Genomic DNA, 12,215 nt, shown 5'->3' with positions numbered 1-12,215 from the left:
GACCCCCCCACCCCCCAGCCATCCTGGCCTCAACCACCCTGTTGATTAGTTAAATGTACTGAGGTCAGAACACTGCAGCAGTGGAGCAAGGGCACAGCATGTGTGTGACCTCTATGATTGCTGCATGTGTACATGTGCATGTGTAACAGTAATCACATAGTACAAACTGGTAACGAATCAGCAGCACTCTGACACCCACACAAAATCCGGTGCAAGAAAGCATGAATCACTAATAACATAATACCCCCATTAGCCGAACCACAATTATGTTTTTTCCGGCTGGATTGCCTTGTGGACGTACACTGTTGAGTGAATCAGAAAGAAGCTGATCAAACTGTCAGGCATGGGTAGAACCACAACAGACTGCAGAGCGTGATATAAGAATAAGATAGAACCCACTTGATTCTCCCTCTCTCTCGGTGTGACCTTTACAAGGCTCTTTCCATTCATTGCTGCATCATTATGTTGTAGTATGGCACCCCATTCAATCTAAATTGCTACAGATAATAGCAGGAGCAGTGTGTTCAATACCCATTATATGGCTGATATAGACTATAGCAAACACTACAGCAGGAGTTAGCTTAAGCCATGCAATAGAGCACTGGTTCTCAACCTTTTCAGGCCGCAACCCCCCCCCCCCCCCCCAAAAAAAACATATTTGAACTGGGGACCCCCCACCCTGATAAGCACTTGGAATTGTCGGAGTTGAGGCAACTATTGTGAAAAATCTGAAAATAGCAGATCTGCAAGCTCACAATGGTCTATTTTCATTTTTTTCTTTTTTTTTTAAAGGTATAAAAAATGTCTTAAAAGTCCTTAAATTGTCACTTCACTGTCATCTGGGGACCCCCCCAAAAAAAACATGTGGGGACCCCCCTGGGGGTCCCGACCCCCAGTTTGAGAACCAGTGCAATAGAGTATATCTGTTCAAGAGACATGGTCTGTGATGTCTCGTATTCAGACCACATCACATCACACTTGGCGGTGAGCCAATCCCAAATGGCTGAAACACAGCGAGAGATGATGGATTATCGTCATCTAGAATATCGAGTAAATATTCTGGTCAAAACAGAGAGGGGATAATATTAGTGCAGCGAAAATGCAATATCCATGCATGCACAAATGCACACGCCTACACACTAACTGAGACAGGTCCATAATGGTTTGTTTTATGTAATGGGCAATTCATTGGCATAGGCCATCCTATGCCTATGTGTATATCCATGATATACACAATATCCATGCAAAGACCATACATTTATCAACATGCCTGCTGTGAGTCCCATGTAGCCAATATACATAATCTAATCTAATAATATGATACTTTGTCATGAATATCATACCAGGTGCATATGTGATAAATATCATGGGTAGGTGGCATACCCCAGTGAATGCAAAACCCAGAGAATGCAAAACCAAAGCTACCCTAGTTTTGGCATATAGCTAGCTGATAGAGATAATTACATCTTTATTAATATGAAAGCTCTAGAATCCTCAGATAGACGGCAACATATCACATGCATTCATCCACCCAATACAGATGGAATTAAATGCAACTATGCCAACAGATAATGATCATTCCCTCTTGTGAGTGAGAGAGCACGTGCCTAATTGTGAACATATTTCACAGACGCACGTACGCAACGCAAGCGCACGCACGCACGCACGCACGCACGCACGCACGCACGCACGCACGCACGCACGCACGCACGCACGCACGCACGCACGACGCTAGGGGTGGGGGTTGATGTGTGATGCCAGACCCTGGAGGAAAACTGTCTTGCCGTGTGTGTTTTGGTACTGTAAATAGAGCTGCTTCTATTATGGGAAACTCGCAGCTCTATAGCTCAGAAAGAGAATGAAATACTTTCAGTGTAGATGAAATAACAAGACTACAATTACACACATCAATATACTACACACACACACACACACCCACCCACACACCCACACACACACACACACACACACGTGTGTATATGTATATATTTTTTTTTCTTGGTTCAGAAAGTAAGCTAAAAGTAAACCCTTTCAGCCTGAAATGTATTTGTACTATAGGACATCGTTCTATAGCTCCAGTTCCAATCATCACTACACACGGCCCATATCCATGGACCGGTTAACGTTAGATAACACGAATCACATCATTCACCCCAATTGGTCGACTCTCATCCCCTCAGTGATCCAATCAGGACGGCTCCAGCGTGGCACTCACCATTCATGCTGTGGCTCGTCGATGACCAGCAGAACCTTGAACTTCTTGGAGACGGCGGGAGAAGCGGAGTGCTGTGTCGCCTCCACGAACCCCGCGGCGGACGCCGCCGTCTGTTTGACCACGTTGCCGATTTGGCTGAAGGAGCTGAAGAAGCCGGAGGAAGCGGTAGCGGGCTGACTCTGCTGGATGGACGCACGCCGCTCCTGCGGGCTCTGCTGGGCCTGCTGGATGGACGCACGCCGCTCCTGGACCTTAGGGGAAGCGGCCGGCGCCTGGACCGGGGCCGCGGGTTGGGATGGAGACAGAGCAGGTTGAGCTGCACCTGGCTGGGGAGGGGACGAGGAGGAGGATGGGGAGGTGGGAGGAGGGGCAGCCGGAGGGTCGGGTCTCTGGAGGTCCGTCATGTATCCATTGGGCAAGTTGGAGATGAAGGTGCTGTCGGAGAGGCGGCGCCGGAGGAAGTTCATGTTGCCGGTCGGAAGGTCAGTCCCTCAGCAAGTCGATCGGTTGGCTTCGTTTGTCGGTTTGGAGGCAAAGAAGAAGCGAAGAAAGGAGATGAATAAGACTGACAAGGAGCCTGATGAGTAGATGAAGGATGGATAATAAGTCCGGTCCAAATGATCCGAGGCTGAGAAGACGAGAGCAGCTCCCACCGTGTTTGGAGCGATGGAGAGATGGATGGATACAGCTCTAGTCCACTCTTTAGTAGAGAGCTCTCCAAAGCACTGTCAGCCAGCCAAGCATGTGTGTGTGTGTGATAGAGAGAAAGAGACAGAGAGAGAGAGTAGTGGTGTCGTCCTTTACAGTAAAGGGTGAAGCTCTCCCTCTCTTCTCTGCCTACCAGCCTCCAATGCAACTGCAACCTGAATGCCTGAAAAAGATGCTCTCTCTTCCTCTCTTCTCCTCTCCCCTCTCTCACTCTGCCTGTCTCACTCTTTCACGTGTTCACGCTCTATCTCTCTCTCACGCTCCCTCTGCCCTTTCTCTCTCCCTGCCTCTCTCGCTGTCTTCTTCAATGCTCTCTCTACCCCTTTCCATCACTCACTATCTCTCTCTCCCTGTCTCTCTCTCTTCCTTTCACTTGCTCCATCACTCTGGCTGCTCATTGGCTCTCCCCCTCCCCCTCCTCCTCCTACCCTCCTGTCATCGTTCCTCCTACATCATAGGCTAGGCGCGTGTCGTGCCGCAGCCTGCTACGTACGTGCATGCATGTGTGTCGTAGTGTTGTGTGCCGTGTGCAGCCACGCCAGCCAGTGAAGGGATTTCCTGCAAAGTGTGCGCACAAGGCACGGAAACACCCTTCTCCACCTCCCTTCTTCCATCATCCACCCCTGTCTTCTCACTTCCCGCTTTCCATTCCTCTCCCCCTCCTTTCATCCTTCACTTCTCCCCTTTCTTCTCCTCCACTGTAGCTCTCTCCTGTTTCTTGAATTTCCCTTGTTTCAGGGTGACCTCTACCAGAGGAGAGGAGAGGAGACCAGAGGAGAGGAGAGGAGAGGTTCTCGTTTTCCTGTTGCACCTGTCAAGTCATTTCTTTTGCCTGCTTTTCATCGATTGATTCCCATCTCTGTTTGTGCAGGTCCAGGAGCAATCAAATTACTCTTTCCACTGGCTCATCTAGCCCTGCAATAACATACAAAGCTTACTTTGACCCAGAGGGATGTGGCATGTTCAAACAGTAGTGGTAATGAACACTGAGGATTGAAAAGGCTATACACCTCAGCGGGAAGACATGTAATAAAGTCCAGAGAGACACACTTTCCGATGTTCTTGATTGAAGCATATGAGTTCAATGTTCACATGATCAATTGAACCGCGTGAAAGCATGGCATTGATTGGACCCTGGCTGATCAGTAGTACAGGACCATTTCTATGGTCTCTGAGCCTGCAGAAGTAATCATGTCAGTGAGATGAGATGAGATGAGATGAGATGAGATGAGATGAGATGAGATAGGGGAGTGAAATTGAGGTGTTACAGCAGCATAATGTAATACAAAATAAAGATACCAGACAATACAAAAACAATACTCAACAATACGCAAGACACCATCATAGCCTTACACTTATACACTCCTACCACAGACAACATCCGCACACATCAGACAAAGAACACACGATGACGCGACGGTTTGACACCGTATGCGTTGCTGGCTGCTCCCCTTCAGTTGTGCATGTATGACTGTACCCAGGCTTTAAGAGGTAATGCACACACCCACCACCGCAGAGACCTGGTTCAGTTCCCAGTAGCGGTGCCAAGCACTCCAATCAACAATATGTTGAAGCCAGCCAGCGATGGATCATGTCCTTGTTGCTGTGGTAATGACCCCTCCTGATCGGTCTGTTTGGGTGTCTTTTCAGCATCGAGGGCATTTGGGGGACATAGTGACTGATGTCCTTGCTCCTGATTAAACTCCCCACTGTCTGGTGAAAGGAACTCCAACTTATGTGTCTAGTCTGGAGGAGGCACGTAGAAGGACTACACCCTCCGCAGGCCAACAGTGAGGGTTGGCACCAACAGTGACCGCAGTATACACTGGCAATGAAGAATAAATTATACCTCTGAGATGGCTATGGGAATAGGTTACATAACATCTTGTCAATTGGCCCATAATCTTGCCCTATAGAATTTCTAACATGATGTATCTGTATCTCTGTGAATGTAAAGAGCCACTGTACACTAATAAAGATGCATAGTACGCACATGCACACATGACACTAAAGTCTAATTTACAATGTGTGAGACAAGCCCTGGCTCATGACTCATCATAGCTCTTTGGGCATTTAGCCCTGATTTATATTACACACCGGTCACCGGTGTTGGTCACAGAGTCACTGTAAATAGAATATCTACAAGCTCACAATGTGTGCAGCTGAAAGTGCAGTTTAACACAAGGCCAATTTTGTGAGTTTGCTGCTGGGTAAAACATTACTATGCTGACCTTGGTACACTGTGATGTAAGCAACAGATCCAGGTATTAAAATGAACAATGTGGATGTGACAATGTGAAAGCACTGACAATACTATTGACTACTGTATTGTCAATGCTGGCACATTGGCACACCTCAACTGAACACAGCCATTATTCATTCTGTTTCTACAGTACCAAGGCCAGCGTGGCATTTTCTAACCTTTAGATCTTATGAATAACTTGGATAAATGGATTTTGCTTGATTTGATTTTTTGGCTGGAGAGAATGCATTCATTCTACCGCTATAATGTGGTACAGAGAGACATAATGTAACAGAGTAGTTTACTGTGTAGCATTTTCATGCCTACTGCTGGCTCAGTTATACATCCACCGTTCCAGAACATAATGCCTGATTTAAACTTAGTTGGGCGCCGAGCCAGTATCGCGCATACAAATTGCTGATATTCAAGCTCACAATGCATCACAGAGCGACGTGTTGTGAGCTTGAAACTGCAGAGGACTGACCTATCTCTGCACTCAGTGCTTCTTTACCTCCATAGCACTCAAAAGAAGACAGGAGACAAGAAAGAGATTATACAGAATAAAGGAAAAAGAACACCTCAGCCACACTGAGGAAAACATCAAAGAGAAGTTTACTGAACGAAATAGAACAGACCTCTATTTTGCAGTCACTAGGAATTTTTCCCCACTGATGTAAAAAAGCAGTTGCACTTTAGAGGAAGGCTGTAGCTGGAGTGCTGAAATTGGAGAATAAACAGAGCAGTTATCCTAGAAGAATCAGGAGTTTTTAGTAATTGAGCCATTTGTCAGAATTGACTTGGCAGAGCTGCATGTTTAATTCGTTGACATTTATGAATGCGTGCAGATTACATTTTTCAGCAAGCCATCTTATATGACATTTTGTTACAGCTGCATCTATCTCTATTCAGAGTTGGACATTTAGTCATTTGACCTTTATCTTATCCAGACAATGGTAGGAGCTGCATCTCAGCCATGCTCCAGAATCCACTTCAGCAACGGCAGCCTTGGCCCTTGGCTTTATCTTTTTGAGCCTTATTCTGTCTGATTGTTGTCTTTTACCACCATAAAGACACTTAAGTACTAAGCAGAAGCCACAGTTATAGCTACAATCAGATTAGTCTACCGGGGACAGGATTGAGGATAAGAACATGGTGTACTGGCGTAGTGACAATAAATGACACACAAATAAATCCACATCCACAGCTGCTACAGTATGTTTATTGCTTTCATGTTTAGGGTTCTGTAAAAGCCAAACCTTGAGCAATTCAACACAGTGGTACAGGGTACACACACTGGGTGCACCAACTGGCAGCAATATTCTTTTTCCAATAACTATGGCTCACTCAACAGGTGCTCTAGGAACAGGTAGATATGAAAACAGAGCAACAGTCTGACAGTGTTTCTTTTGAACACATTACAATTACAAATATATTTGGATCATGTTCATCAAAAAACACTGTCGGTAGGGACTTCAACTATTCTTCACATACCCAGTCTTTATTTGACCTGAGTAAGAGCGTGATAAAAGGACTGAGAGGGTAATAAGTGTGATGAGTGTTCAGCTGCTATACAGTGAACTCCATGCCATGGCAACTCAGCAATCAACCCTAACCAAAGCTGTATCTTCCCATTGGGTTATATGACAGTATAATAAGCAATCCAGTGCATCTAAAGTGGCACAATTGACACCACAAGTGACCCCCGCTTACCCTAGAGCTTTGGCCATTGAGATCAGCAAGATTAGATTAAGGAACTCACCATGTCACACATGGACAAAACCGCCAGACGTGGTTGCTGTGGACGGTTTGGAGCAGTGGTTCCCAAACACTGGGTCGGGTACATTGTTGGGTCGCGGAACCATTTTTATGGGTCGCCAGTAAATATCCCTTTTTTTTGTTTCCTACATTTTGTTTTTCATTATAATTATTTCAAAAGGTTTTAAAACATGTCGCCCAAAATTCAAAACATTTCATAAATTATATCCAAACTACCTTAGTAATGTCAATGACAAGATCACTCTAGCTGGAGCCCTCATTCAAAGTCATTTTGATTATGCTTGCACCTCTTGGTTCTCCAACACCTCAATGTCACTAAAAACTAATCTTCAGAGTTCAGAACTCCCAAAACAAACTGATATGATGACTACTACTTGACCTAAAGCCCATGACCCACCTGATTACAACACAAATTGCCAGTTTTGGGACAGTGCCCTCATACCTGTCTAACTACTCCAAAGTGAGTGACACCCACAGCCACAACACCAGAGGGAGAACGTAAACCTACGATCTGGTAGCCCCCAGATTTAGCACAAAGATGGGAAAATATAAATTCTACTAGTCTGCCACAATAATGTGGAATGCCCTGACATCATCCATTAAAGGATGTAAATCACTGGCTTCTTTCAAAACTAGCCTAAAAAAGCATCTGCAGAAAACTACAAGTTAAGATAGATATTTAATCCCATTGAAATGGGATTGTATTTGTTGATGACATCAACAGGTAGATGTGTAAATATTCTATGCTCTAATTGAATACATAGGACCACATCCCTAGGACTTTTTTGTGTTATCCTTTTAGCCTAAATGTTTTACTGTACCTCCGTGCTGTCTACATTTTTGATAAAGTATCCAATCAATCAATCAACGAAATAATTTCATAAATAAAAATGAAAAAATAATTTAAGAAAAAAAATAAAAACGTATAAGTAGTGAAAATAGCAGATCAACAAGCTCACAATGCGGCACTTTGCGAGCTTGTATATCTGCTATTTTCACTAGTTTGGGTCCTGGGGAGACATAAAATGTCTCTTTCAGGTCTCAAGCTAAAAGGTTTGGGAAAGAGTGGTTGGGAGGAGACATTGGAACCACGGGCGTCTTAATGCACAGGCTTACCTAGCCTTAAGCTTCAGGCCTCCGAGGGCCAGGGTCTTCATGAGACCTAATAAAGGCTATACATTTAAATAATAGAGGGAGGGAGGGAGAGCGACGGAAGGAGGTTGCGTGTGATGTCAGACAAGCCAGACAGAAAGACAGACAGACAGAGAGATAGACAGACAGACAAACAGACAGGGGGAGAGATGGATAGGGAGTTGGGGGGAAGGAGATGGAGAGGGACTTAAGAAGAGAGGGAGAGGGAGAATGAGGGATAGAGGGAGGGAGGGAGAGGGAGAGAGAGGGAGTGAGGGAGTGAGAGGAAGAGAGAGGGAGAGAGAGAGCCTATTTCACGCAATAACCTGGCCAATGCGTACTGAAACTTGAATACACTGAATGATGCTTCACTTTGCGACACGTTGTCAGCACAATAAACCAGGCAACACCGGTCAATCTGATGATTATGTGGCACTTTTACAAAGCATTTTCAGCTTGTTTATTATATATTTGCTCCGTCCTTGGTTCTGGTGACTCATACTGCCTTTCTAAAACAGGGTGTTTTTTCAATTACTTTTTTCATTTATTTTTCAAATATTTTTTGAAAAATAAATAAACAAATACAATACAAAAATAGAATAAAAATAATGAAAAAAGTAATCGAAAAAACATGGCCCACTAACGTATTATGACAGCAGTATGAGTCAGCAGAACCAAGGACGGGTGTTTTCGATGAAAGGTTTGAAGTTACAATGGGTTTGTATAGGAAGGGGGCGTGTCTGATAAAATGAATATCAAATATCTAACTACTGAATCTGGCAAATTAAAAACTGTCTGGGGTGCACACAAAAGCCTGAGTAGACATTAAAATGACCCCAAACATGTTTGAAATTGAAATATCCCTTTAATTGAGTTGGAAGGAGACATGGAAGAGGATGGAGGACTGTGTGCTGAGTGAGAGGGATTAAGATTAAGTGTGGGGTGGACAACCGGACGATTGATTGATTGATTTATTGACTGATATTGTTATTGGAAAACACATATAAATATATGTTTGGACATAATATCTGTCAAAATGATAAAACACAACAAAAATTGAGAGCTTATTTCTATTGTGGTACTTTGACTGTAAATGTGTAACCTGAGTGAAATGTTATGGGGCGGTACTATTACAGAAACATTTAATAAAATCAATAATACATACATTCATACAATTCCAATGTATAGCACTACTGAAAAACTAAAACAACATGCGTATATGTAACTCAGATTCAACTAAGGGAGTCATTTGTCAGTACAGTGCTGACTGATGTTAGGGCAACAATAGACCCTACAGGTTCATGCTTACTGGGCCAAAATGGGAGCTGTATTCTGCCAGGATAAAAGATCTGACTTCTCTTCCTCTGACAGTATAAATTACAGAAAAGATATATCTCAAAATGTCATTTCAAAGGATAACGGAGTGTTTGTCTCAAGGTATTGTTTTGCTTACAAAGGGAGAGAAGGGAGGTGTGGGAGTCGATGAAATGCATATGACAGCTAGTTACATAAAATAAGAGACAGAGCTCTTTGTTTCTGTTTTTAGAAACAGCTTCACAGGAGAAAGCCATGGTACATAAAATGGATAAAATAGTTTCTCTGTAACATATGGAATTACATTCTTCTGTGGTTACATAGTGATTTTAATTATCTTATTACTCTCATGCATCTTGTTAATCAATTTCAAGTCAGTATTATTTCTATGGCTTGATTATTATATGTACCATTGCTGAGTGTGTAGTTTAATATTGCAGGAGCTCACAGTTTCGGGTGGCCTCCAAAATGCCAGTAGTAACTGATTGGAACTAGTGGGTACTCAGCTAAACTCAGCTAAACTGTGGCCTTTGGCGAGGCAAGCATCAGCAAGTATGTGAGTGGCAACAATCGTCCGGAAAGTCTCCAGGGCACCAGGATCAGATTAGACTGGATAGCACGCACAGACCAATGATGAATTGACAAAATAAACTGCAATAAAAGTCAGTGATCTTGTTGGGTGGTGTACTTTTTTGTTACACCCACCTTTTAAGTTTGTAAGCGCCAGTTGTACAGAGTTTGCTGCTGTGTGTCAATCTCCCAAACGCGTCAATGGCACTGCTGATAAACATAAATGCTTACCGCCCTCAATTCTTTTGGGGGGAAATTCTTTTGCATGAAGAAAATCTGTATCAATCCTGATTTGCATCATAGAATAGAATAAAGACTGAGAACATACTTTGAATTCTAAATTAATTCTAAATCATATGAAATCGTAGTATGAAAATGTATGAGAAGGGCATGTACACTACAGTATGGGGAGGGGTCTGTGTGTACCCAGACACCCAGTGTCAGTCACTCACTGTAAAGATTTTTTTTTTTTTTTTTTTGGGGCTTTTATTGCGTTATAGACGGATTTCCGCGCGACGTCATCACAGAGCAGAATGCGCAATCTGCGCATGCCCGGGTGAAAGGCGCGTTCGAAAATACAGCCCTGAGCGGCAGTGAGCGCACTGGCCAATACAAACTAATAGGAGAGTGTGCTCCGGTGCGTAATTTCCAAACGCACCCATAGGCTTCCCCCTCCTCTGCGCGGTCATATTCCTCTCATGTTTACTAACAGGAAACCCGTCTATTTGGAGAGGGACAGAGAAAGTAGTCTGACAGGAAATGGGGAGAGAGATGGGGGAAGACACGCAGCAAAGGCCGTCGGGAACGGGACGCGAACCCGCGGCACGCTGTCTGTTAAGGGATTTCAACCAAGGGTGCCTAGACCGCGACGCCACGGCCTAGGCACAGTCACTCACTGTAGCTGTAGTAACATGCTAAGCACATCCTGGCAACCTGGCCTACATATTTCATGATGACACAGTAAAAAATAGATGTACTCTAGTGTGCATGCATGCACACACCTGCACGAACGCCCACACAGCATGCCTTATAAAATTAGATAAATTATTAACCACAACCTTCACAAGGGCTTGTAATTCAAGAATAACTATTGGAGAAATATTCTATGAATGACTGCAAAAATGAGGCTACGGGCTTAAAACTAGAATTACCCGCGTATTCATAATAGCTGAACTAAAGCAGTTGTAATGAAAATTGCTTCAGTTACCCATAAATAGGAATGTAATACTATACTGGACTTAACTGGTCTGACCGTATTTATTATTTTACTGGGTTGACTGACGTTTCAACTTGCGCCTTCCTCAGTCAAACAGCATCTATTTGACTCTGAGGTAAAAGGGTTCTGTTTGACTCTGAGGAAGACGCAAGTCGAAACGTCACTTCCTGCATTGACATTCTCAGTCACCTGAGAAAGAGTTGCTCTTCCCTTTTTCCTTACATAATATCGCACTAATGCATAAGCCTCACAGTCACTGAATTTGTGCTTTTGACCACAATTTCTAACCCTATTCAATGATGTCTTTCCCACAGATTTAAATGCAGATGTCACTTTACGCTACTCACTATACTCCTATTGAAACACTAAACAGATCAAAACTACACAACAGTAGATGTAGTATAGAACAACTTTATTGTTTGACCAATGCAAGTCGATGAAGGTCGACTTATGACCTCCATCAGGATGACCCCAGATTTTATCCAAACATCACGCAAATTGATACACATGATTTCTATTGTCATGTGATCGAGAAGGATCTGTCCGATTTTGAACGACGCTTTGAACAAAACGCCTCAAATCATGAATTGCTTGTCCGATTGCTTTGCACAAGACTTTGCACACACATTGCCACTAGGCCAAGGAAGAAATGCCACACATTTTCTAAATCAGCCTTCACGTTTTGGCATATAACTCTTGAACCGTAATACAATAAAAAATAATGTTTCCCCTGGATTCCGTGGATCATCACGCAACTCCCCAAATAGGCCACGCCCAATTCCACCAGACAATATTATTGCCATTTTCTTTGTGTTTTCTTTACAAACAGTTTTGCACAGTTTTTGCTACTACTCCTATTTTGTCCAAACCTCACCCAATTTGGTACACCATATCTCTGTAGTCATCTGATCAACGTGTATCTGTCTGTATTTCGTATTCTATTCCGATTCCAGTTTTGCACGACATGCTACAACTATGTACAACTTTGCATGCACACTCCCAGTAGGCCAAGGTAGAATCTCCACCCAATAGTTGTTTCAAAT

General features: G+C 43.5%; 1 protein-coding gene across 1 annotated transcript in view; it reads right to left on the bottom strand.

The window, feature by feature from the left end:
- syn2b (synapsin IIb) overlaps positions 1–2,682 on the bottom strand; it is a gene marked incomplete at both ends in the record, with an annotated part of 94,810 nt that extends 92,128 nt beyond the window's left edge. The window contains one exon of the mRNA XM_084061767.1: positions 2,216–2,682. Within this exon, the coding sequence (XP_083917893.1) occupies positions 2,216–2,682 (467 nt within the window). The remainder of the gene's footprint in view (positions 1–2,215) is intronic.
- Between the last annotated feature and the right edge of the window lie 9,533 nt (positions 2,683–12,215).

The sequence above is a fragment of the Gymnoscopelus microlampas genome (genome assembly GCF_963454915.1).
Source record: "Gymnoscopelus microlampas genome assembly, chromosome: 7".
Classification (NCBI taxonomy): Eukaryota; Metazoa; Chordata; class Actinopteri; order Myctophiformes; family Myctophidae; genus Gymnoscopelus; species Gymnoscopelus microlampas.
The sequence above is the reverse complement of the archived record's forward strand: the minus strand, read 5'-3'. Positions and strand labels throughout refer to the sequence as shown.